The sequence below is a fragment of the Aulostomus chinensis genome, chromosome 9 (assembly GCF_037954235.1).
Source record: "Aulostomus chinensis isolate RoL2024-O1b breed Wild chromosome 9, RoL_Achi_v1.0, whole genome shotgun sequence".
NCBI classification, from domain to species: domain Eukaryota; kingdom Metazoa; phylum Chordata; class Actinopteri; order Syngnathiformes; family Aulostomidae; genus Aulostomus; species Aulostomus chinensis.
The window spans coordinates 19,784,547-19,809,976 of record NC_141328.1 but is presented as its reverse complement, the minus strand read 5'-3'; the positions used below and the strand labels follow the sequence as shown (position 1 = coordinate 19,809,976).

Here is a 25,430-nt window from a genome sequence, read left to right as displayed (position 1 = left end):
TTTTCCTTTGCTTGCTGTGATTGATGTGCGTTTTAGAGTTTAGAAGTGAGCGTTTCAATAAATAGAGGGAAAACAGAGAAACTACTTTGAAATTTGGGGTACTGATAAACTCCTGCTGCATTTCTCATCTCCTGGAGGAGTTGAATAAAACTGGCTTCATCTTCCTATCATTTATACTGTTCTTTTCTTGTTTAGTGAGCAATGAAAGCACTTTACAACAAACTCACAAGGCATCGGCAGCAGTTAGGGTTTAGTGTTGAAGCGGGGACCCTGTGATTACGAGAGGACCTGCACTATCTCCAAAACCACAGCCGCCTCATTTGAAGAGCAATAACGATGCTACAGTAATGCCTGAGGAGGAACACAGCCTATTTTGTATATCTGCATCCTACTGTTCCACCTGAGTAACAACTCAGATTTAAATGTATGTCACGTGACACTCGAACACTCAAAACGGTGACCTCAGTTATGACCTCCGCTAACAAACTATTGTATTTCCACTGGCTCAGCAGAAGAGCAGCCATTGATCATTGTGTAAAAACACAAACGGCAGAAAATGGCAATGAAGCACGATACGGATACACAGCACTTAAGACAAGGTGAAACACCTGCAGTGCCGAACATGTACTCACTGAGTTCAGCATATAATCTACACAAGACAAAGTTGCATTGGAGCTTCGTTATATAAAAGTGTTTATTTAGGAAGAATGGAACTCTGCCTCATATTAAAAAAGCAAAACTACATTAGTACTTCGTCTGTACTGCTAGGATTCATGAATAGATATTAATTTTCATTTGTCCTTCAAGCCTTTTGTGGAAACACAGCACCGCATATTATATATCAATTCCTAAAATGAAACGAGAACATTCTTTATACAAACTCTAATATCCATAAAATGATAAGCCTTTTCAGCAAAGATGTCATGCATAACTTCACTATTTAATACAGAAAGAAAGAAAATGTTAAATAAACTCCGATTGTACAGCCCCACAAAGATCCCCAGCTTTGCTTCAACACTGCAATATGAAATGCCATGCAAACACACACAGTTATTAATTACAACTAAATGTCATGTTGGTACATTTACCTTAGTGACAAATGACCTTCAGTGCTAATTCCAATTAGGTGATTGTCTTTTGTAGGTACATATGCCAGCACTTTGATAATTCATTTAGACATGGAGAGGGGCTTTAATCTAATAACTTTGGCTAAACCTGCATGCTGCTTCCTGATAATCCATTAGTTACATAGAGGTTTTGTGTGTGTGTGTGTGTGTGTGTGTGTGTGTGTGTGTGTGTGTGAGTGAGTGAGTGTGCGCACGCGCATATGTGTTTTTAAGGGCCAGTCAAGCTATGGTTAATTATGGGCCATCAATCTTTGTTCTACCAGTGGTGAAAGAACTACTGAGATCATTTACTCCAGTAAAAGTACCGGTAACGCAACACATAAAACATATTTTTAAAAAGTATTATTTGAGGTTTGAGCAGAGACTAGTTCTTTCCTCTCTAATTGAAATACATACATGTCTCAAGGAATATCAGCATTTTTTTTCCAGAAATATTGGCCATTATATTGAAAATAGGTCTTCTGGATCACACATCAAGATATGTTTCATGTGGACTCAAGAACGTAAGTCCAGGAATGTCATTGAGAGCTACAGTTTATCCTGCCCATGATCCACAGCATGGGCATCAGCATCCAGGAGCTACAATTTGATCCAGACCACCTCCAAAGGGTACTTGTTCCTTGTAATATTATTATTATCATATTATCTTTCCACCAGACTTCATCAAAGTTGAGACACTCTGTCTCTCTCTCTCTCTCTCTCTCTCTCTCTCTCTCTCTCAAACACACACGCACGCACACACACACCTCGGTGGAACGGTTTAATAAATGTGTAAAGAAGCCTCTTAAAGCAAAAAATATCAGTGAATCCATCTCAATATCAATTATTTTCAACGTGACTTCTGGCAGACTGATGGATCATTCTTTCACTCTTGGTCCCTGTGCAGTTGGATTTGTGTCAACATTATTTCACATTTTGTCTACAAAAGGAAAACATAAAAAAAGAGTAAAAAAAAAGTACTGGCTGACGTTACTGTCACTGAACTCGACTCAACTCCACGAGAACCTGAATTATTCGTGAAAGTCTGGAAAACACACGCGATTGAATAGCGCATCAATTTTGCTCTTAGAACTGAGAGCGACAAAAACTTTATGCTACAAATTTTGGCAGAAAAGGTTATTTTATTGGGATTTTTTTTTTCTTTTTGCTTTGCTTTTCGCCGGATATAAAACATCTAAATGTGAAGTTGTGATGTGTGCTGGGGTCTGTACCTCGCCAGTAGAGCACCTCTGTAGCGTCACACGCTTTGCTTACTGTATACTGTTAAAAATGAAACCTTTGACTTGACTTCTGGCCACAATGTGATTTAAATTGATGTTAATTGTACATCCATTATTAAAATTTTCAGACTAATGAAAAAATATCACCTCTGTGAGCGACAGCTCAATCGGTGAGTTGACCAGCAGCCTGGCAGATCATTAGAGAACCTGACCCGCTCCACACAGGCCAGCCCCTAAAGGCCTGCAGCCCTTAAACAGCTTAGTGTGAATTCCCAAGTAAAACATCTGTCAAGATGGCCGTCCAATCAATTTTCCCATCACACCTCCTTAATCACATAATCCCGGCCCTGATAAGTGCCGATTAGGGGCAAATACTCCCCTAATAGGCCAGTCTCGATCCATATGTGAGACAGACGTCTGCAGCGGTGTGCAGCGCATACAGACGCTCAGGAGAACACGCCTAGACCTGAACACAGGTGCACACACAAAAACCTGCTGCCGGCTGGGCTACTGCTACGGCTCACAAATAGGGTAAAGTGTGACGCACAGACCCCCCCCCCCCCCCCACCCCGGCCTCCTCAGGGGATCCCATTAACTGCATTTTGCCATGTTCCTCAGCGCGATCTCTTCTCCAGTCACCAGCAATCTGACAGCAGAGCCACTCAACAGATCAGAGCACAAGCAGGTACTGAGTGGAGGGCTGCCCTCTGCTCCACTCCCCCCCGCCCCAGACTTGGCAGCTGGCTGCTATCTTTGGAATAAAACACGGTTGTGGTGATACAAAGTTGTAAAGCATTAAAAATGTTAAATTAATCTCTTAATTTTGAACTTTAGTACATATTTTCATTGTTACACTGTCACATCCAGATTCGTAGTTCCTCATACAGGACACGTCCATCTCGTTTATTTTACCTCCCGACTCCACTAGAGAGTCTGAACGGTAACGAGGTAGCAGCAGTGACTACCCGCTTACCACCTCATGACACTTTATCTGTCCGATCTGTATGCAGACGCACTCGTCCCCATGCTCATTATTCAACAGAGGGGTTACAGGTGCAGCTTCAAAGGTGTCAAGCCGGTAAGAGGCATGTGGGCGAGTGAGACCTCACTTCAACACGCAGAAAAAGTCGCCCTACTCCTGAGGACGTAATGAGAGAATCAGGAAACCAAACAAAAAAATCCGAGAGACTCTGGAGCTGACAATGATCCAAATATCTAGAGTGTAACAAATGTATGTGGAGCTGTGTAAAGGCGCGAGAACGCAAAGAAAGGAAAAATGCGCGGTATACTCTCCAATGCTGAGAAAGAAAATACACCGACATCACATCATTATTTCAAATTAGTTTGTAATATTATTGTGGACAGTAAGAAATCAAACATCCATCGGCAAACAGTCCTTGAAAAGTTCTTTACCCTTTTGCTGCCATTTGGCATAAACTCGCCTCTACTGTCAGCTCAGATCCATGAAGCTGTTAAAAAAATAATGCAAAAAAAAGAAAAAAGAAGAAAAAGTGTTTTGAGAAAAACACAATGCACCAAAAAACACTGACAGTAGCCAGTGGACAAAAGTTCATTTCAGGCAAGCAGTCAGTTTATCCTCCAAGTCTGAGAGCTTAGAACTCCGTCATCTTCTTGTGTGTATCAGCCTTGGTGTGCTCTCTCTGGATGGACAGCTCCTCAGCTTTCTGCTGGGCCAGCAGCCGGCGGGCCGCTGACAGCCTCTCTTCCAGCTGCTTCACTCTGGACGCGTCCCTTTGCACACACAAACAACAAATAGATTAGGATGCGTGAGAAAGTAAGAGAGACAGAGAGAGAGCGAAAGCGAGACAGAAGGGTAAGCAAAAGAGCTGGTTTAGAGCTGCACTTCCCAGAATGAGTTGGCTACAGAAACAACCTTGAATCTTTGCACCTCATTTACATTTTCACACATCACCAACAACACGTCTCCTATGTGAATTCTAATTATTGACCAGCGAGGAGCTTCACAGGACTGGGTTTCAATTTCATTTCATTTGCTGCACTCTATGTGCTTTGTGTTTGCTGAGGTGGGTTCCCAGCCTCCAGTAAAGTTATACACATGTGAATATATACATGGAAAATGTATGACAGATGAATAAGAACTGACCTGCCCGTTTGTCTGCTGAGTGACTCAGTCAGGTTCTGGATCTCCTTCTCTGTCTGGGACACCCGCTCAGCCGCTTGGAAGAGTTTCACATTCATACTCCTCTTGGTGCTTTTCCCTCCCCGGTACGCCTCCACCCCAGTTGCTGCAGGTTTCCCTCCAGCGCTCGCCGTGGCAGAATCCCCTTTCTTGGTGCCCAGTTTTTGATTTAAGAAGTCAAAGACAGTACGGCGCTCTTCGGTAGGGGCCCGAGGCTTCCTGCGCCGCTTTGGGCGGCCCGTTTGCGCGCCGTCTTTTGCCGATTTGCTCTGAGTGCGTCTCTGGGTTATCTCTGAACACTGGTCCAGAGACTTACCTTTGGGTAGCACCACCGCCATCACTGGCTCTACTCGACCCTCCTGCATCTTTCCCAAACCTGAGAACACAACAGTGACCAAGTGAGGAGGAGGAGCCATACTAGAGGAAAAAACACTGAAGGTGGTAAAAATATGAAAATCTATTTAACTACAGATATTTTTTTCTTAAATATGTTGCTAACCAGAATTATAGCCACCTTCACTCCTAAATTCAATATGGTTGTCTATTAATGTGCATAGTTTGACTGAAATTACAAAGCACAAGTCCAAGAGTTCACTGCAGGCATCTGGAATTACGCCTAACTCAGACGACCATGACCTGGTTGAGTGAGAACCTTCACCAACATACAAGGGACAAGGCGACTATTGTTTTCTTACAGATATCAGAATTTTAATTACTAGTAAACCAACTGTGAATAATCCTGATTCCATTAGATTTCCAGGTAATTAATATGGCACAATAATCACAGAAGAAGAACGCTTAAACACCCTAAACCTGCGTTCTCTCCAGTCAACAGCAGGGGCTGACTCAGAATAGAGATTTCTTCTAACTTTTATTTCTAGTATTTGCGTTGATCTTGTGTTTGCAAAATTTTCTTCCCTGACCTTTAGGCCACCATTGCTCCAGTGTGGCCTTAAACTGTGAGAGTTACTCTGTGTTTCTTTGGCTTTGGCGTTGTATTTTCATGAAAATTAGTTACCAGCCTTGGATTGGTCAAAGGGAGTTCGAGGAATTAGCTTTTCATTTTTATTTCTAATCCTTTTTTGCAAGCAAATTTAGCATTTGAATTAATGATGGTGAACATGAGTAACAGTGGAACATTGCTAACCAAGTTAGCATTAGCTAACTGCTGCTCCCAAGCTCCCAACTCTAATTTAAATATGCCATAAAAGCAAAGATGGTGACGACCGAAACGCCAAAGTCAACAAATCAAAACAGCAGTACACAATCCAATAAGTGACATCACGATGACACCGCCCACTTCTTCTTTTACACGCTGGACTGTGACATCTCCTTATTCCAACAGAAAACACAGTAGAACATAAAGAATTTGGAAGTTAGGATCCTGCACTTTTATTTTAAACATATTCTGTCAAAGCAATGAGGATAGCTCGACTCTATGCCTCAGTGAATCATGACAGGCTAACAGTCAGCCAGCACACACGATACCAAGATCCTGAAACAAGCGCATCCAAATGGAATTCAGTCACGCTGCTCTTACTGTGACACGTCAAACTGTCTTCTGTGAAAAGACAAACTATTAGATTCTCCCTCTGTCGAAGGATATGGAAACTACTGCAAACACATTTCACTGTGAATGTATTGAGGTTATTCTTCATTAGTAGCCAGGGGAGGGATTGATCTCTGTGTTTGACCCATCATAACTAATAACTCATACGCAGCTGGAAACCGCAGTGCAGATACTCTCGGACGAATGCTTTGGTCCAGGGCTGAAGATAGAAGAATTTCATAAATCAAGGCAGGAATGTTTACTGGGGAGGAAAATGACAAAGAAATGCATGCAAACTCCGCACATAGTGACCTCAGTTTAGGCTACGAGATTGTTGTAAAGCTTTGGTTGTATTAAAAAAAAAGGGGGGGGGGGGGTCTGTTATTGGGCATTTGCTCATGTCAAACTGTGGTAAGGTGTTAAATCCAAATGATCTCGATAACCGAGTCACATTCATACAGGCTATTCTACGCAACGTTTTTAATGCTAACTAGAGTCACATTCTCTCACTTCCACTCCCAAAACCTCCTTGACAACCGTTAGCAGTTCTGATCAAGATTCTGCAACAACAACAACAACAACAAAAAGAATTTTTACAAAAAAAACATCCTCCTCAACTCTGTGCACTTACCTTTTGACTTGTATAGCCATTATTTCTTTTACGGTCGACAAATGCAGTGATGTTGTCTGGTGTCCTTTTATTTATTTATTCATTTATTTTTATTCTCTTTTGTCCTTCTTTGCCTTATTTTTCTGTTATTACCCCTTTACCGTCCAAGCCCACTTTTCCCACTTTTCTGCTTAGGCTGTGTTTCTTCTTTGCTTTTTACGATTAACTGTTGATATTTATGGCTGTCTCTCTCTTAGCCTCCAGGTTTTGCTTTGTCTGTCAAAGCACTTTGTGAACTTGCTATATAAAAGGTTAAAATTATAAAAGTTAGTACCTTTCCCATACTCATAGCCCATTTTCAGCATAAGCTTGGACCCGATGCCCCTGGTATGTGCCTCCCAGCCACCGAAACTGGAAGCGTTTAATATCGTGTTGGTATCTTCAGTTGAATCCATATCTGTTGAGTAAAGACATGAAATTAAGTGTAGAGGGACGACATTTTTCTAAATTCTATTATCAGCATGCAATGCACCTCCGCAGTCATATGCACACAAAAAGATACACATCATAAGTCTTAGGTTTTGAGTAGCTACATATATGCATACACACATTTGGCATAAGCCACATCATCTCCGTTTCCAGCGTCATCCATGTCCGAGTCTGAGGAGAGCGGGTCATCTTCTCTCAAAGGCGGGATGATGCCGTCAGCCTCGACTACAGCTTCCTTTAGCAGCAGGGAGTCAAACTTCACCGTGTAGAAGCCGCTGTCGATATCTACATGGAGAGAGAAAACATTCCTGCAGTTGCAGTTATTTACATTTAAACGACCTTCAGCGGACCTCAGGAAATGTGGCTCAATTGCAGTTGTTCATTCACAATCATGGAACTGCAACACGCCCGAGCGCCATCTATTTTAGGAATCATTGCAACTGCTGAGCGATCTGGCATGAGGCGCTTACTAGGCTAGGAAAAAAAAATCCATCAAAAGGAGCGACATTTCCTGACAAAAAGAAGGTCTGATTCATCAAACTGTAAGAAGTGAAGTGGCCAGACCAGCATAGCGATGTGTGCTAACAGCGTTTGCAGGATGAAACTTTGATGAGTGAAGTTACAGTGGAGTCTGCCCAAAAAGTGATACCTGTGATTTTGGCTGGGTACCAGATGCCGTCCTCGTGCCGGGCCAAACAGGAAGAGCCCTCCTCAAGGTTGCTGAGGTCACAGTCCAGGAACTCCCTGAGCTCCGACACATACACCACCTCGCCATGAGAAAACCTTAGGATAAATGGATTTGCGAGTTACAAATAATTCTAAAAAATAAAATGTTTTTTTTGCAGAGACACTGGACTCCACATTGAAAACCTGAGGGGATTATTTCAAAATTAGAGGGACACAACTGAGACCTGTCAAATAGCATGTTAACTTTATTCGTTAAAATTGTAAAAGAGGAAAAATATCATAGAAATAATTACAGTCATAGTTTGAGAGAGCAAATCAAACGTTATTCCATTTTTCTGGAGGGTCAGCCCATAACAGGTGAGGCAGGCAGATGTCTGATGACACTTGCTGGACAACATCTGCTATTACAAACAGCTGGAGGTATCAAAAAATGTCAACTGACCTGCAATTATCCAGGAAGCGGCATTTGTCCTCCAGATAGAAGGGGCAGGGTTTCATAGACTTCTGGGTAGGATAGATGTACAGCACTCGAACTTGGGCCTCTTTTCCATCCGGAGGCTCAGCCCCCACAACCATGGCATTGTGATATTCCAGTGTCCCCCAGGATGTCCGGTAGGGGGCTCTTACTTTAGTCCCACTGAGGTCATCTTCCTCTTCCTCTTCCTCCTCCTCTCCTACACCTTCACTCTCCTTGTCTCTCTCTCTGGTATCAGAGCTACTACCTGATGCCTCCCCCAGCCCCGAGTAAAAAGAAGCAAACTCAGAATCAAAACTTCCGTTTGCACCTTGTGTGTGAGTCACTGCCTCTGATGTGTTAGCCTGCAGTCCATGGTTTTCCTCCAGGCTGGCAAGAAGCCGACTCTTCCTGACAGACACCAGGCTGGCCTTGGTGAGCTCAATCAGCTGACAAATGTCATCTTTAAGTTTGTGCAGGTCTGACAGCTGGGAGGAGTCCAGACCAGCTGACAGGGCCGCCTGCACCTGCTGTAACTGAGCTTCATATGTAGTGATGGCTGCCTCCAGAGTTCCTTCGTCCATATTAACACTTGGACGTGTGGAGGACAGGAACAGGTGACCCCAAGGACACCTGAGGAGAAAGAAGATGTAGAAGTTAAGGTAGAACTTTAAGAAAATGTTCACAAATGTTTCACGAACTGCATTAGTTTGAGGTCTTCTGCGGCATAATTTCTAGCTATATAATTTAATTTCCCATATATACTGCACTAAAAAATTTGACTGTTGTCATAAATGAATATATAATTACTGTAATGTTAATAAACACATATGAATCTGCTCTTTCCCTGTCTTGTTTATACAATTGCAAATCCAGCCGCTGTAGAGAACATATCGCTAGTAGCTAGTGTTAGCTAACTGATAGCCATCTTTTAGCGAACTTTTAGATCCGATTATAAGTCACTAGCATTACCTCTGTTGTCTAGCTAACAGTCTTAGCCCGCTGCATCGGCGGAAAACGCGATTGACATCCAAAGAGTTGCTGTGTGAATAAAATACGTAATTGCTATGTCCAGAAACTGGACAGAAGAACATACACCGGTTCACCGTCAAGTAACATATGCGATTGACACTTCCGTTAAGGGTTCCCTTTCAAAATAAAATAGCGAGTTACTTTTGTTTTACTTTTAATCATCAAAATGAACGTAGTGTGGTAACATTTTAAAGGGCATTTGATACTACTGAGTACTTCGTATGATAATAAGACAGAAAGACATTTGGAAATTTATCTCAAATAACCATCCAAAAAATTTTAAATTCCAAACTGCAGTCAATTTCATCGATGTTGTCCGGTAATTCTTCATTGGCAGTAACATCGATTTAACCGCCCCTCAACATTATCGTTCGCTCAAATCAACCATGCTCTTATTATGAAAATAAATCATTCAGTTTAAATTTCTGTAAACTTTTTCCGTGGCTCAAATGCAACAACTTGACGCACTTTTGCTGCTTACGTTAAACGCATGAGTCGTCGATGGCACAGAGTAATGACGTTTCTATCGAAACGAGCTTAGTAAATTCATCAGTGCTATTTTTTTAATTTTCAAAATTAAACCCCTTTACGCTGGGGTATCGTGCCGTCTGTGGTCTCCTGATTCGTATCAGTGTGAAGGTAGGTCGTCTGCTTTGTGACGCAAGTACGGCAGTACTACACAAACATGCTGGACGTTCCGACATTGAAGTTGGCATCCAATCACATCTTCTTATAGGAATTTCCTTCTCCGTATGTGAATATGTTGAAGGCTCCGGACTAATGAGTACTAGTGGTTCAAGGATGTCTTCACGGGTGTCTTGCACCAATAAAGGCGTGTCTGATTGTTGGAGTCCGAGGTGACATCTTTGTCTCACATCATCCATTTCTCTTGCAGCTGGCTCTGGCTGTAACTTGAACCCCAGCTGGTATGCCTCCAACCATGGCTCAGATCAGCGACCCAAAGATTGCATTTGCCTATCTGCGCCCGGCCTGTGTCCTCCTGACCCGTGAGCCCACCGTGACCAACGTGGAGACGCTGTACGGCCAGTTGAAAGAAGTCAACGATGCCACCTTGCAGCAGCTCCAAGACTACATCCTCTTTCCTCTTCGCTTCGTCCTTAAAGTCCCTGGCCCCAAGAAGGACAACCTAGTGCAGGCTGTGGCCCGATCCATGAGCCACGTCCTGGAGAACACCTGTGTCCAGAGCTGGGAGACCTTCCGTGAACTCCTCTCAGAGCTTTGCCTCTGCCTCTGCTCTCCAACGGACCCCGGGAAACCTGCAGAAACATCAGAGGAACTGAAGTTGACTGTCCTGAGGTGCCTGGATGCTCTGCTTCATGCAGCTTATGGTGATATCATCTTCAAACTGTTTGAAGCGATTATGCTGCCTGGACTGGGAGCCGCTGTTTCTCTGCTCCTGACTTTAGCAGAAAAGGAGAAGTCACGAGACATTCAGGGTGCAGCCTTGAAGTGTCTCCAGGCTTTGACTCTGCAGTGTGAGTGCAATCAGGACCATGTAGTGCCTTCCTCAGAGGAGAGGTGTGACATAGGGAGCACCATGGCCTCATTTTTACCTGGGATCACTATGGCTGTGGCTAGAATCATCACTGGGGATGTGAGACAAGGACACGGAGTCACAGTCAGGGCCATCAAGGTACCCTAATATTGTGTTTTTACCATTTTTATTGTACGAAGTAGAGTAGAAACAGGATAAGGCTTAAAGGAAACTCGCACACCTTTTTGGGGATTCACTCGTTTGCCATCCTCCCTAGAGCAGACCAGAGGACAGACCCCCTTCTCTCTTCTGTGTGTGCACAAAGGACCTGTGACCCACAAAACCATGTAGCTGATCGCTACGTAGTCAGCTTAGCACAATGGGTGGTAGCGGATGGGAAACGTTCGTATACCTCTGTCAATCAAACACATTGAGGTTCGAGGTCTTGGTTTTTCCAGACTAATCTTCCTCGTCCTCTCTTACAAAGTTGACCATGATTAGTAGCAGCAGCATTACAGGCAATGACTGTTTTTGAGAATAGTGTATTGAATTACCTTTGACAGAGTTATGCTAACACTTCCCATCCACTACCATTTGTTGCGCTTATTTATCTAGCAGTCACCAGGTCTCTGTGGGTCCTTGATCCTCTAATCCAGCACAGAGGAGAAACGGGTATCTGTCTTATCGTCTGGTTCAGGAGAGGATGGAAAATAAGTGTCTTTCCCGAAGAGCTGGCAGGTTCCTCTTACTCTACCTTGGTAGTATCCTGGCAAAATAAACATTTTTGTGTTTCTATGGACTGAAGTGAAGAAAAAATGGTCAAATCTTAGAACAAAAAGCTCCTGACAACCTTTTTTCCGTTCGTTATTTCAGGTGTGGTCCAGGACTGTAGGGCTTGTCATGGAAGACCACCAGCTTGAGGCCAGTGAGCCCCGGAAGCCCCCCTCACCAGACCTGGGGAGGATTGGTCAGCTGGTGGTCCCTCGCACGCAGGACTGGCTGAAGAGCACATCAGGGAAACTGTCCCTACTTCTGAAGAATATCATCTCATGCACCTCGGCCCATCAGCACTGGAGGGTTCGGCTGGAGATGGTGGAGCTGGCTGACCATCTGCTGGAGAGGTGTAGCCAGTCACTGGGCGACTGTGTTGGGCTGCTGCTAGAGGCGCTGGTGGGAGCAGTCAATGATGAGGAACCCAGAGTTAGAGAGAGGTTTGATTTGGTTAACATTCTCTTGAGAAGAAAGCTCAGAGGCTAGTTAATAACGTCCCATCTTTGTTCCTTAGGTGTGAAGTTGCTCTCAGAGACGTATCACAGAGAAATATCACCGGTAAAAGCAGCAGCGCTCAGACCTTCACTGACGTCCTGTCGGAGAATCTCCACTCTTTGGCTACATCCCTGCCCAGACTGATGAGGACCTCTGACGACCAGAAGAAGCTGTTTGTCCTCAACGTCTTTCTTGGTTATTTAAGAATCCTGGGACCGCTTGTCAGTGTGGTGCTGAACTCGGCTGCACATCTCGAGAGAATTTCTAAAGCTTTGATGCAGGTAAGGCAACAGAATATTACTGGGTGATCGGTGGCGGTGGGAATAACCAAGGTAAAATGTGCAGGTAACTTGGAACGTAGTAATTTTGCATGCACAAAGAGCTGTTTAGGTACTACTTCACCCAAAAAAGTGCAATCAATAGTAACACTGTTTATGAACACTCTTTTACAAACTCTCAAATTTATCTTTTGGTATAATTTAGTCAAATCTTCAGTGATCCACAAACACTCTGATTTGAGCTAAAACAAGTTAGCTGGAACACTTTTGCGTGACTGTAAACAAATATTGATTTGTGCTTATTAGCTCTAGCAAGGAACTGGAAATGTCATAGTTATCATGGTTTTTGCTCAGATTTGGATAAAGATTATACTGAGCAATTCACTTAATGGCTTGTAAAAAGGACAGTTTGACTGTTGTTGGCCGTCAGGCGCCATTTGCTTCAAGCTAAATACACCTGGCTGGCTCTTTCTGCATCAAAAAAGAAGAGGGACAGGGAAAAAATATGGTTGTGAGCTCAAGACACTTGTTCATGAGTACTCAAAAACCCAAATACCCATTTTTTTTTTTTGGTGAAGTGTTTTCTAAAGATAGCGTTGAAGATGATATGGTTTACTTGTTTTTGTTAAAAGTTGTGCATTTGTTCACTGCTTGCCTTTTACAGGTGTTAGAGCTGGACGTCATGGATGTTCGCATTGTGGAAGAAAGAAGTTACAGCTCTGTAATAGAAACAAGCTCAGGTTCCCATGATTCCTACTCTGCTCACACACAGAAGAAGCATTTCCTCTACTTCACGGACGAGAAGATCTTCTCCCTGCTTACGGAGATCTGTCGGACGTTAGGTACCAGTGCTGAATCGTGACTGACCCGTATTTCTCACCTGATCATACACATTACAGTAACTTGATATTTGTGAGCTCCTAATAAATAGTAATCATGGTGCATTTTATTTAAGGATGCTACCGTCGTGCCATTTAAATAACTTGTTCCGTTAATGAAGCGATCACTTTATGAGTTCATCAAGCCTTTTTTTTCCCCTCCTTATATTTTTAGGTTACTACGGCAACATTTACCTGTTGATAGATCACTTCCTGGACCTGTACCGGCAGTCATCGGCATACAGAAAGCAGGCAGCCATGGTACTGAATGAGATCATCAGGGGTGCTGCTGGTATCTCCGTGGCAGCAGAGGGTCCAAGGTTAGAGGGCGGCGATCAGGGAGTCACTGCCTCCCATGAAGACCTGAGGGCAGCAGTGGAGTCTGTCCTGGAGGAATATACCAGTCTGAACAACTGGCACCTGATCACCTTGTGTGAGGAGGCTGACAGAGATCGGCAGGACCAGCAGGTGACGATAAAGATGGGACGTTGTAAAGCAGCAGTTCATGAAAGTTTCTATTAAATGGTTTAGAATTTGATGTGGGAACATCAGGCACCATCAAACTAGTGGGATTCATAAATGGAAGATAATATGAATGTGGAAGATGCAAACACTTCCTTTATTTCAATAAAAATAGAAATACCCAGATAAAATAGTACCCTATGTCTGATGAGAGTACATCTAAATTTAAAATTCTGCTTCAGTAAAAGTTGACAAGTATTTGATATGGAGTTGTTCTTAAGTATCGAAAATAAAAGGACACATTCTACATGATATTTATATTTTCCAGTGCTTTCATGAGTCATGTTAAAGTGTGTGTGTGTTCCAGTTGTCTGATTGTCCTTCTCCTCAAAGTAACTTGTAACTGATTCGTTCAGAAGTAGAGTAAAAGTATGAAATACTGTAAAAAGCCAGTATCACCGCACTGAAAGCAGAGTACTTGAGTGAAACACTTTCCACCACTACCTGCTGGACTATTTCTTTTCTTGTGTGCATTGAATTCGCTGGTTGTCATGGTGACATTGCCAGGAAAAACAATTATAAATTCAGCTTAGAAACTCAAAACATCTCAATGTCAACCTTTTTCTTAGTCTGTGAATACAACAGTGTCACATTTCCAGTTTGATGCTTGAAACAAACATTTGCCCTCCTTCTCTTTGTAGCTGCTCAGCTCACCCACGCTCCTCTCCATACCCAGCAGTGATGTCAGCAATCCCAACCCTCTCCAAGTGATCCCCTCCTCAGTCACCTCATCATCCACCTCCACAATCCACCATCTTAACAGCAACATCTGGCAACTGTGCATCCAGCTGGAGGGTGTCGCCTGCTTTTCTCAGGCTTTGGGGCGTGATTTCCGTCCCCTGCTGATGACATCACTGTACCCCGTTCTTGAGAAAGCTGGAGAGGAAACACTGCTGGTTAGCCAGGCAGCGTTGGGCTCCATGTGGGACATGAGTAGGGCCTGTGGCTACTCTTCTCTCAAGGAGCTGATCAATGAGAATTCTGACTACCTGCTCAACGACATCTCAGTCAACCTGCAGAGGCTCAGCCAGCACCTTCAGGTAATGCTGGCTCGGCTCGGCATGTTGAGAGTTGGCAAGTACTTTGAAGCAGGAAACTGAGCTAGATCCCAGTGTGATTAGTAGGAAGTGCATAGTATTATTTCACATAACCAAACAGGACATTCATTGAGTAAAATCTACCCCAAATACACTCTTATTAGCCAGGTGAATACTGCATGAGGTCAGCTGCTGTTCCTCATATGTGTACTTCATGATGTCTTTGTCCCGGTGGTCAGGCTCCACGGGTGCTGACAGTGATGTTGACGCACTCTGACAGCAGCCTGCTGCCTCTGGTCGGCGACATCGTTCAGGATGTGCTGACGGCTCTTGATCTCAGCTACGACCACACGGCGGCCCTTTTCTGCTCCGTACTGCACGCGCTGATGAAGGCACTGGGTGAGGGTTCATGAGCTGTCTACGTTGGTCAGTCACCTTCGATACTGTTGTACATCAACCGTCAGTCAATAATGACACGGGAAGGCAGTAATTACATGACCACGTACATTTTATTCTTATAAACTTATCCTGTTTATTTAGAAAAAGTTTCTTTTTTTTTCTTCCTCTGGTGAATGCAGTACACTGCCATAGAAAAATACTCTACAGTCCAAAAACATTTTGATAGACACCTCAGAGGAAGCACAATGACATCAAAGATGGAGACAAAGTAAAGTAAAAATATGTTTCCTTCTACTTCCTTTCCGTGTAACACTTGTTCTTGTTTTCTTTTAGCGAGGTGGTTTCCCTTCAAGTGTAGTAGGTCCAGTGAGTCCACCAGACCCAAGCAGACCTCCTCTGACCAGGAAGTCCTTAACATCCGCCAGTTCCTGCTGGACTACCACAAACAGAAAGAGCTAGCGGAGGGCATCGGCATAGAGGAGGATGACACTGAAGACCTTGGTATGTATTTTCTGTACAGCTTCTTTTTTTTTTTCAAATCATTTCTTTTATGGTAGTTACATTTCATAAAAGTAGAAGTGATAAGAGAATAATGGAACTGGATCATCCGTCTGACCAGATGTTCTCTGTCTCCAGAGGTTCCTCCTCCCACAGACTGTGAGGATGTTGACGACGTTGATGATCCTGATGTGAAAGCGGAACTTCCTGCCCACCTCGGCATCACTAAAGATGTGATGGAGCGCTGCATTCATCTGCTGTCAGACCCTAGCCTCAGGCTCCGACTCAAGGTCTGTATACTGTGTGTGTGTGTGTGTGTGTGTGTGTGTGTGTGTGTGTGTGTGTGTGTGTGTGTGCGCGCGTGTGTGCGTGTGTGTTTCTTTGTCACTTCTGTACAGCAACCATTGAAAAAAATTCCAATAGCACTCTGCAATTTGAAGACTTTATATCCTTGCATATTCTATGATTCACTTATTTAAAAATAAAATGCAAAAAGAGAAAAAAGCAGTTTAAAAAGAAGGGAAGGTAATAAAGTATTTAGAGATGAACAGATACTTAATTTCTATTGGTTTCTTTCTATATTCACAATAACTTCTGTACGTATTAGCATAGGTTTATATTACCTTTCTCCAAAACCACTAAGAAAAACGCATGCCAGATCTTAAGACTTTTTGACGTCTAATGTGATATAGACTTTCACCATGATTCCCTAACTGTGGTACGTGTACACTCAGGAGTAGGTACTGTAACATCAGGGGGTCCTCTGCTCAGATATGTACCTCTCAAGAGATCGGCCTTCAAAAATGAAGCAGTGTTGTTTTATGCTCTTCCCATCCGCATTCTGTAAAAACCTGCTCCTTCTCCTCCTCTGACCTGTCCTGACACTGATCCATCTCACTCCTCACGCCTGCGGGGAGGACCTCCCTGCGGGCCTATGACCATTTTCTCCTGGGTTGGAAAAAAATGTTGCCCTTTAGCACCTTGTGTGCAGTCTAACTCGCTCAAATATGAATAGATGGTTGAAATGCCCATGAGAGCAACAGGAGACGCAGCATACTTTAGAAACCACTGCACTACTGCTGATAAGAGACTGTATTTTCAGTCTCAATGGCTTAGACAGCCCAGGTGTACTCTTGAGATATAGTTTTAATTTCCATGGTAACAAATATTGAATGCCTTTTTTGGGAAAGTCCAGGTATTGCCTGCAGGTGATACAGGGCCAAGTGTTGCTGAACAAGTCAAGTCAATCAAATGGAAACTCCATTTTTATCATTAGCTTGCTTTGACATCACCACCCTGATGATGAAATAGGCTGCAGGGCAAAGCTAGTAAAGATAGCAACGATAACAGCTCTAAAATTCGATCGCACCTGTTTTCTACACCCACAACAACAGCTGATAGTAAAAAGAGCATCACAATCTGGTGATAAAATTGATAGTGTAGAACAACTTCACATCTGGGGGTCAAACTAGCCTTCATTAGCCTTCTGTTATTCTGGTGCATTCACAGCGCCGGAGTGAAAGCAGAAATTTGGAGTGCACTCGTATTCTTACTCTTACAGTAAAAATACCCAGGGACCCTGCAAGGACGTGAGCAAAAAAACCAACAACAACAACTTTAAGCCAAAATATGAGAACAACTCATCCAAACAAACGCACTGCACCTCCTCAGAGCCCCATTTATGTACCCGCCCAGTCTGAAGTAGATTGGACGAGTGGTTGTTGACAAAAGTGAAGCACAATCCACACGGAGAATCTTTCTTTTATGGGAGATAACCTGCTGACAAAATAAGGAGCTCAGTTTGGGGTTTGCTAATAAGGCAAAGGAAATGAGACAGACCTCATTACGAGCTCGACACGGTAAAATTTAAGTGTTTAATCAATTCACGAGGCACATGCTTTCTGCAGCAGTGAACAGGAGCTGTAGTTCAGTCAGCCATGGCTGTTACTTATAGTGAACGCACGTGTCTGCTTGTTAAATCTAAGCCACAGAGGGACTTAATGCTGCTCCTACCATGTTTTCTCACAAGTTGAATAACCTGACTACTTATACTTACAGCTATCAAAATTACATCTTATTTTGCCCACATTATTAATGTTATAATTTCTCAGGAAACAAAAAAAAAAACAAAAACAAGATTTTGTGCATGGCTTTAAGCATCTATAGTTTGTCATTAAGCGCATGTGTATATATTGCTGCATTTGATATAAAACAAGATTTGTTTTAATGGGTTTACTGTGTCTTTTGAAGGTGTTGGACATCCTGGAGCTGTGTGTGTGTGTACTGAGTGAAAAGGAAAACGAACTGCTGCCGATGGCTCATCGCTGCTGGCCTGCACTCCTACAAAGACTGACTGCTGATGACCCCCTAGCTGTTCTCCGAGCCTTCAGGGTACACAATACAATCTCTCCTTTAATTTTCTGTGGTATGTAAGCTTGGATTCTGTCTGTCTGAAAAAGGTAGCTTGTCCTCTCAGCCCTGTTAAAAAGTATTACAGAGGATGAAATCTCTCTCTCTCTCTCTCTGTCTGTCTGTCTGTCTCTCTCTCTCTCTCCTTGTCTCTCTGCCAGGTGTTGTGTACACTGGGTGAGACATGCGGTGACTTCCTGAAGAGAAGGGTGTCTAAAGAGGTTTTGCCCAAGCTGAGCTCCTCTCTGGCACATCAGGCCCCGATTAGCGCCAAGGCTGGCCCTGTCTACACACACACCCTGGCTTATAAACTACAGCTGGCTGTACTGCAGGGGCTGGGCTCTCTGTGCTGGAGGTTGGACCTGGGTAGGAGAACAGAAGCACACATCACACACGAGTCTACACACTGGCTTCCAAAGATATTACACAGTCAAAGTGATACCTAACCATGAAATCCATTTGTCTGTCTTGATGGTGTTTAAACTGCAGACGTTGAACCGCTTAAGCCATCTTGTCCCTGATGTGGCAGGTTTTGTAACTCTCGTGTATTTGAAGAAGTAACAATAATTTACCCTCGTAATAATAACATTTTCTAATTTACAGGCCCTTTTTGAATTCTCATTATTTTTTCCAAATGTTTGAGCACTTGTATCTTCATAAATACAGAGGAAATCTCAAAAACACTGCTAGGCCAGGGGTATTTATTTAGACATCGACTAGACTAACTGTCTAACCCTGACCCTAAAACCAAGTCTTGACCTGCCAATAGCCCTTTCAAATTGAGGACCAGCCAAATTGTTGTCACATGTCAAAATGTACTCACAGTGCGGTGTGTTGTCAGGCATTGGTTCACACAAGAATAGAACACACACACACGCACGCACGCACACACACACACACACACACACACACACACACTCTCACACTCTCTTCCACTGACACAAGAACAGCATCCGTCCATAACCACCAGGTGTCAGTCTTGTATAACACAGGAAGCCAGACTTCAGGCCTTGTTCTTGCACAGCTGAGCACAGGTTCTTTTTATTATGTGTATCAACTTACCTCAGACGTCATCAAAAGGTGTGTGTTCGTGTGTGCGTGGGTCCCTGTATTTGGGACGATCAATTAGTTTGATCAAAATCACAATCATTTTCCACTTTCAGGCTCTAGTTTTCATCCTAAATTATTCCTGTATGAAACATGCAACAGACACGGCCCCAGGAAAAAAAAAAAGGTTTTCTGTGATGAAAACCATTTTATTCTGTGGCCGTGCCTGAATTCAACGTGCTGTAAAGGTGACTCTAAGATACACAACATAAGACAACATGCCGCCACTGAAATCTTGCCTCCAAACAACAAAGACTGCAGCACACAGTTGCTCCATTTTTACCTCAAATCGCACAAAGAAAACCCATGGAAACGACGCGATGGATCGATGAGCTCTGCAATGTGATGTTTGAAAGCCTCGTATGCTTGTCACATCATCAGGATCTTCACTAAAGTGGCCTGGGCCCTCAGTGCCAGTGTGTTACCATTGATGCCATTATGAGCTGATTGTCTAATTTTTCATCAATTATTATATTCATTACGCAGTGAAGTCACAGGCATACTGGGATCAGTTTGCCCTCATTCTCCAACCACTAAATAGTCAAGTACCGAGAGCCGTCTGCGGAGTAGGACCTCTGATGGCCTCTGTTTTGGTGTCTTTTACACACGCAGATTTTATTGTTTTGTGGAAATAAAATGCTCATCACATAGAAAGTGGTGCTTGCAATCAGAGAAGATTATACTGTAAACTGCCCTCCTGTTACTGTAGTGCTAATCACAATCACTGCTAGGTTCTCTGTGCACGACACAGTTCGGGGTTTTGAAGCAATAAAAATCAGGATGTAGATCATTGTTTGGAGATCTGTGGTTCAGAGAGAATATCATTTTGTGCATCGTGGCTTTATACATCCACTATATGTGCCTGTCATAGTGTCTTTGACCGTTCACCAATGCATCTTTTTCAGGTCATCCTTGAGTCCAAGGGGATGTTTGCAATATATTTGTAGAAATTCCTTCAAGCTCTTCCTGTGTGAGGTGACACTGAACTTGGACCACAGAAACGTTTTCATTTTAGTTTGTAGACATTCACCCAAGGCATTCCTGAGATACTGTTCTGTTAACGAACAATACAGGTAGCCTGAAAACACTGCACCTCCAGCCCATGCTCCCATTAAAACATTTGACAGCTGAGGCATATAAAAAAAAAAAAAATCAGATTTTAAGTGAATCAATAATAGTAGGACTCCTTGGTAAACTTCACAGCTCTCCTGCAGCTCTTCTCCACCGTATAGCCTGTCAGCTCTTTCAGCATCTCTTGTCAACCTGATGAAAGCACCGATCCTACAGTTGTGTTGATAAATTCTTTTCCTTTTACCAACAGACGCACTGTGATTGTTTACAGCGTTAGCAAACTTAAGCTATATTCCACCATAGCGTGATGCATTTACTGAAACCCTAAAACAGTACATCCTGTATTGTAGTGGTGAGTTTAAACATTGCGCCATGGTTTCTCAGTAAGATGAGATCTTTTAGAGTAGGGCATACTGTGTTGTCCAAAATCAAGTCATATTGCTGTCTCAATTGAAAGTTGTCAGTCAATTGTTGTGACATTTTAGCAGCGTAGTCATTTACGTTCAAGAGATTCATGTTTTGCCTTTTTAACGTGTACTGATTTATCTTTATCACTTTTGATCGACTTTCACTGCTTTCATAGTTGAACCATCCCAGCAAAACATAGAAGACAGTTGCTGTTAGCGGTTAGTGGAACATTTAGCAGCTTAAAAAAACGGAGTTCTATAAATTGTTTTTTCCTAGCTCGCTGTGTGACTAAGCAATTCTAACCAGTCCCACATATACGTTTAAAAGGTACCACATGTCAGTGCCGTGTTAAAAACTAAACACAGCAAACACACACGCTAAACATTAGCATGGTAGCATTGTGAGAGCATGATAGCATGCTAGCCTAACATAAAAAGCTCCTCGCATCGATGATATCAGGAAATGCCAATGCGCGGTAAAGGTTTCATGTGTTTTATTCTGCTCTCTTTATTGTGTTTGTATGTTTTTATTTCAGTTCATGTCTCCAGTATGGCAGCAGAGACTAGCTAGCTTTTTCTTTTTATTTCCTCACTTGCTGGTAATATGCTATCCCCAATTTACAGTATATTTGTAGGCTGAAAAGGAAGCACAAACTTTTTCAGATCACTCACAGATTGAACTTTGAAATTGTTCCCCTCTCCTCTAGTTGCCCAAGTGGTTAATTTAACAGGTAGAACAAAAAGGCAGCTAGCTGCTGCTACCTTACCTCCTCGCCTACATGGTTTTAAGTCAGTCGTCGTATGGCTTAACAACACTTTCCCCGCTACGGTGCTGTCCTCCATCATATTCTGAGTCTGAGATGAAGTGAATGTGAAAGAGCAAGAGTGAAACAGTCAGTGGCTGCAGCCTTACTCATGTGAATACCGATTTGGCTACGGCTTACCTCTGGGATGCCTGCAGCAAGCCAATTAGCAAGCCACAGTCCCAGAAAGAGAAAGACAGAAACAGAGACTGACTGAAGCAAATATGTTTCACTTCCAATTTCACCTTTTATTCATTTACCATGACATCTTAACAGCACCTGGCCCTCTCCTCTTCGGTATTTCTCACTTCTCACCACTTCACTCCGAGTACCTTCATTCCACAAAGGACTACAGGCTATGAGTGTAGCAAAAGAAAGGGAGGAAGAAAAGGGATAAAAGCGGTTGCTAAATAATCCAATTTAACTCTGAAATGTGCACTGCTGCTTTTATTCTTGACACACAGCGAGGAGGCCTGGTTGAAGCAGAGTGTGGGTTGAATTGGCAAATAAGAGTAAGCAGAGAGGGAAAGAGACATGTTTTGAGATGAGGCTTGAAAGGCAGCCCAGTTTGCAGCTTAGGGAATCGCTAAATGTCTGTCGGAAACCCAGGGAACGGAGAGAAAGGGAGAGTGTGAGAAAGAAGGAAAGGAGATGAAAGTGTGGAGATAAGGCAACATGAGAGGGAAGTCGAGAGGATGGAGGAATGTGGCAAGGTTGTGAACGCTACAAATGGATGGAAAGAGGAAAAAGGGAGGGCGGTGTGCGTATAAAGGAATGGAAGAAAGAAAAAGGGAGGGATGAATGGAGGAAAACGCCCATCCTGTGCGAGTGTACAAAATCAGGAGATGCGGAAAATGCTTTGAAATTAATCTTGTCTCACTTCATTAAGAGTTGGGAAAAGGTGAAATCTATGCATGATCAACTCCGGGGAGAAAAAAAACGGTTTGGTGTTCACTCCTTTTTTAATCAGTTCAAGTGAATAATCAAAGACTCAAAGGCACACAAAACTTTTCTTGCTCACCAACTTCTTTTTTGTTTATTAAAGTTTAAAACTGCAAGTTAGTAATTGTAATATATTCTACTGCTAATTCCAAATCGTAAGGAAGACTAAAGAGCTAACTGTGTGTCAAACTATTTTAACTTAACTGTCTTTGATATAGATCCCCACAGAAACGACACCTTTATAATTTTAGTGTCTTTAAAATGCAAAACAAGAATAATTGTGCAAAAATAAGCGCCCTGTGGCCAAGTCCGAGACGCAACATCTATATTTAGATTTATTTGATTCTTTTCTTAATTTTAGGTGAAGCGGACCTGGATGCTGTCTCTGAGGCCTGCCTCCCCTACCTGAGCTGTAGGCAACCCATCAGACTGCAGGAGGCTGGCCTCAGGTAAACGCCAACCCATGCACTCTGCGGCGCTGCGAACCATTTTGAGGTGGTTGTGGTTCAGTTACATTGAAAGGGGCAAAAATTCTCTGTTCTGTTCTTCTTCTTCAGTGCCATATTTGTTAAACTGTTAGTGATCAGTAGTGGTCAGATACTTCCTTGGGAACCTTTTAAAGGAACAAGCCTTTGGGGGGGGGGGGGGGCTTTATTTGGCATCCAGATCCCCTTTTAACTTTTGTGTTGGGTGCCAGTTAGCTTAGCTAGTTTTAGCTAAACTTTTGCATGTATTTTGAAAAACGTCTTTCAAGTACAACATTTTGAATTTAGCTATAACGTAGCTTCTACTTGTTAAGGTTTCTTTCGCACGTTGACATTAGAGCTGCCTCAGATAAAATGTTTATTTGTCCAAATTCCGTTCATGAGTTCGTCTTGATCCGTAAGAACGTTGTGACTGTTTTGTGTGCCATTTGTGCATTTATTTCTAAAACAGAACTACTTATGGATTCGAAACATCTTTCCAGTTTAAACTTAAAAACAAATACGGTTCTCCTGACATTATCTACTGTGTCAGGTCTGTGCACACCAGTGCTGTTGGTCTATCACTTTGAACTAGCTGGAACTCTTTCCTCTCCAGCTCTACACTGGTCTCACTGACTAATTTCCAGAATGAGAATGTGAATAATGTTCCGAGCGCATTTCAACAAAGCCCTAATTGGACTCTGTGGACATTCTCTCTTGTGAATTTGATGAATGGTTGAATTGAACAACCCTCACCAGTCTTCAGAAATGAGGAGCACTCATTAAGGTACCTAGGTGGTAAACACAAGTCAAACAACTTCAAGCACACTATGTTAAATATTCTTTAACTACTTGTGGATGTCCTGCTAATTAAACTGAAAAACCTGCAGTTTTACCTGCTGCGTGGAGGAGATAAAAACAACCTGAATTGGCTGCTAATGAGATCGTGTCGGCCAACTACGGAAATATGTCTCTCTCTGTGTTTCACGTTGAAGTTTTCATAAATGTTGTGCAGTTTAACAACATAGCCCCAGAGTTAATCCGTTTATCTTTGGCTCTTTTTTTTCCTCAGTGTTTTCCGACAATTAATCCAGGTGGATCCAGATGCCGTCTGGTTTACTCTGAATGAGCTGCACTGCCCGTGCGCCTACGTCCCGCCACACCCCGACCTTCAACCCGTGCAGCTGAGCGGGATGGGACGACCGAGGGACGAGTACTCTGATAACGTGCTAAAACTGCTGAGAGAGGAGTTCGGCTGTGTTTCGCGGACCGTCAACCAAGCCAGTCAGTTAATGAGCTGCTGATTGATGCTCCCGACTCATCTCATCTCACATGGATGGCCAATTGAACCACTGACTCCTGCAAATCAATTAGCTGAAAGAAAATCAAACCATTGTGCCAAAAACCAGACACTGGAGATAACCTTCAAGCTGTATACAGCTCCGATAAGAAAGGCACAAAGGAGGAAATATCAATGAGGCATCTGTACACCGCTGCTCACTTCTCAGCTGCAGTGCAGAAACCAGGAACAAACCCAGTAGCTCTTCTATATTTGACACTCTGCAACAGTGCCGATGTTCTTCAGTTCACGTGAAGCGCTGGCACGCACTGTACGTTGATGTCATGTCCTACGTTCCTTTTTACGAGATTTCTTTCAAGAAAAGGTTCCATGGTTGAAATGGGTCTGTTTAAAAAAAAAAAAAAAAGCATATTTACAAATTCACCTGTGTTTCTATTCACAATAATTATCAGAATAAGTACAACCGGCATTAAAACAGTTCACCTGAGAATATGTTTGTGATTTGAGCATTTTTGTTTTGATGTATTTCAAACTATATACAACTAAATTTGCAGAAGTAGTAAAAGTATTCAAATACTGGTACTTGAGTCAAACAAAAAAAGGGGAGGGGGTGTTCTTATAGTTGAGGTACTACTTTAGCCGTTTTACTACTTGGGGAGAACATGTTTTCTATTCCTTTATATCAAAACTCATCTGTTTCTCGTGTCACTTTTTTGTGTCGTCCACCAAAATTATAGTGACAAGCCTGTTTTTAAAAATATAAATCGAAGTAAGTCAAAAAATACAAATATTAATAAATAGAAGTAAGTTCAGATATGTGTGTTTAAATTTAGGTTGTACAGATACCTAAAAAAAAAAAAAAAAATCAACTGAAGTTACAGTAGTAAAGCATTTGTACTTTACTTCCTATCTCTGTATAAAAGGGATGAAGGAAGCAGGATTTCTGCCCCCCTCACCAAGTCCTGTACCTATGTGGGAAGCTGTTATCGCTCTAAGCCCTACGACATTTAAAGGAAGGGAACATAGAGGCAGCCTCCATTATCACCTCACCCCCGCGTCACCACCTCCTGGTTGCTCCAAAATGAATGAGCCTTCTCGTCTGAGGAAACAAGATCTGCACATGTTTTGTATTTAGCTAGCTTGACTTAACGCTAGCAAGCGCCTCTTTATCTCAGTCCGCGCCGCTGCTATTTATCCGGCTGCCAGCGCTGACAATAGCACCATT

At 42.8% G+C, this 25,430-nt stretch overlaps 2 protein-coding genes across 3 annotated transcripts; one reads left to right on the top strand and one right to left on the bottom strand.

Annotated features, from left to right (window-relative positions):
* Positions 1 to 2,944: 2,944 nt before the first annotated feature.
* Positions 2,945 to 9,409, bottom strand: zgpat (zinc finger, CCCH-type with G patch domain). Its single transcript, XM_086214108.1, has 7 exons — positions 9,270 to 9,409; positions 8,286 to 8,930; positions 7,806 to 7,939; positions 7,277 to 7,441; positions 7,002 to 7,124; positions 4,473 to 4,884; positions 2,945 to 4,099 (listed from the first exon to the last, which is right to left on the bottom strand). The coding sequence occupies exons 1-7, from the start codon at positions 9,389 to 9,391 to the stop codon at positions 3,961 to 3,963; spliced, it is 1,740 nt and encodes a 579-aa protein (XP_086070234.1). The 5' UTR covers positions 9,392 to 9,409; the 3' UTR covers positions 2,945 to 3,960.
* tti1 (TELO2 interacting protein 1) lies at positions 8,836 to 24,683 on the top strand. 2 transcript variants are annotated; one of them, XM_086214107.1, is made up of 14 exons: positions 8,836 to 8,959; positions 10,225 to 10,983; positions 11,698 to 12,035; positions 12,110 to 12,371; positions 13,033 to 13,210; positions 13,422 to 13,714; positions 14,410 to 14,808; positions 15,045 to 15,204; positions 15,538 to 15,705; positions 15,841 to 15,992; positions 17,953 to 18,093; positions 18,273 to 18,477; positions 22,803 to 22,890; positions 23,978 to 24,683. In XM_086214107.1, the coding sequence occupies exons 2-14, from the start codon at positions 10,258 to 10,260 to the stop codon at positions 24,207 to 24,209; spliced, it is 3,342 nt and encodes a 1,113-aa protein (XP_086070233.1). In that variant the 5' UTR covers positions 8,836 to 8,959; positions 10,225 to 10,257; the 3' UTR covers positions 24,210 to 24,683. The 2 variants fall into 2 exon arrangements, with proteins under 2 accessions (XP_086070233.1, XP_086070232.1); XM_086214106.1 differs by lacking the exon at positions 8,836 to 8,959 and adding an exon at positions 9,791 to 9,968.
* The last annotated feature ends 747 nt before the right edge of the window (positions 24,684 to 25,430 follow it).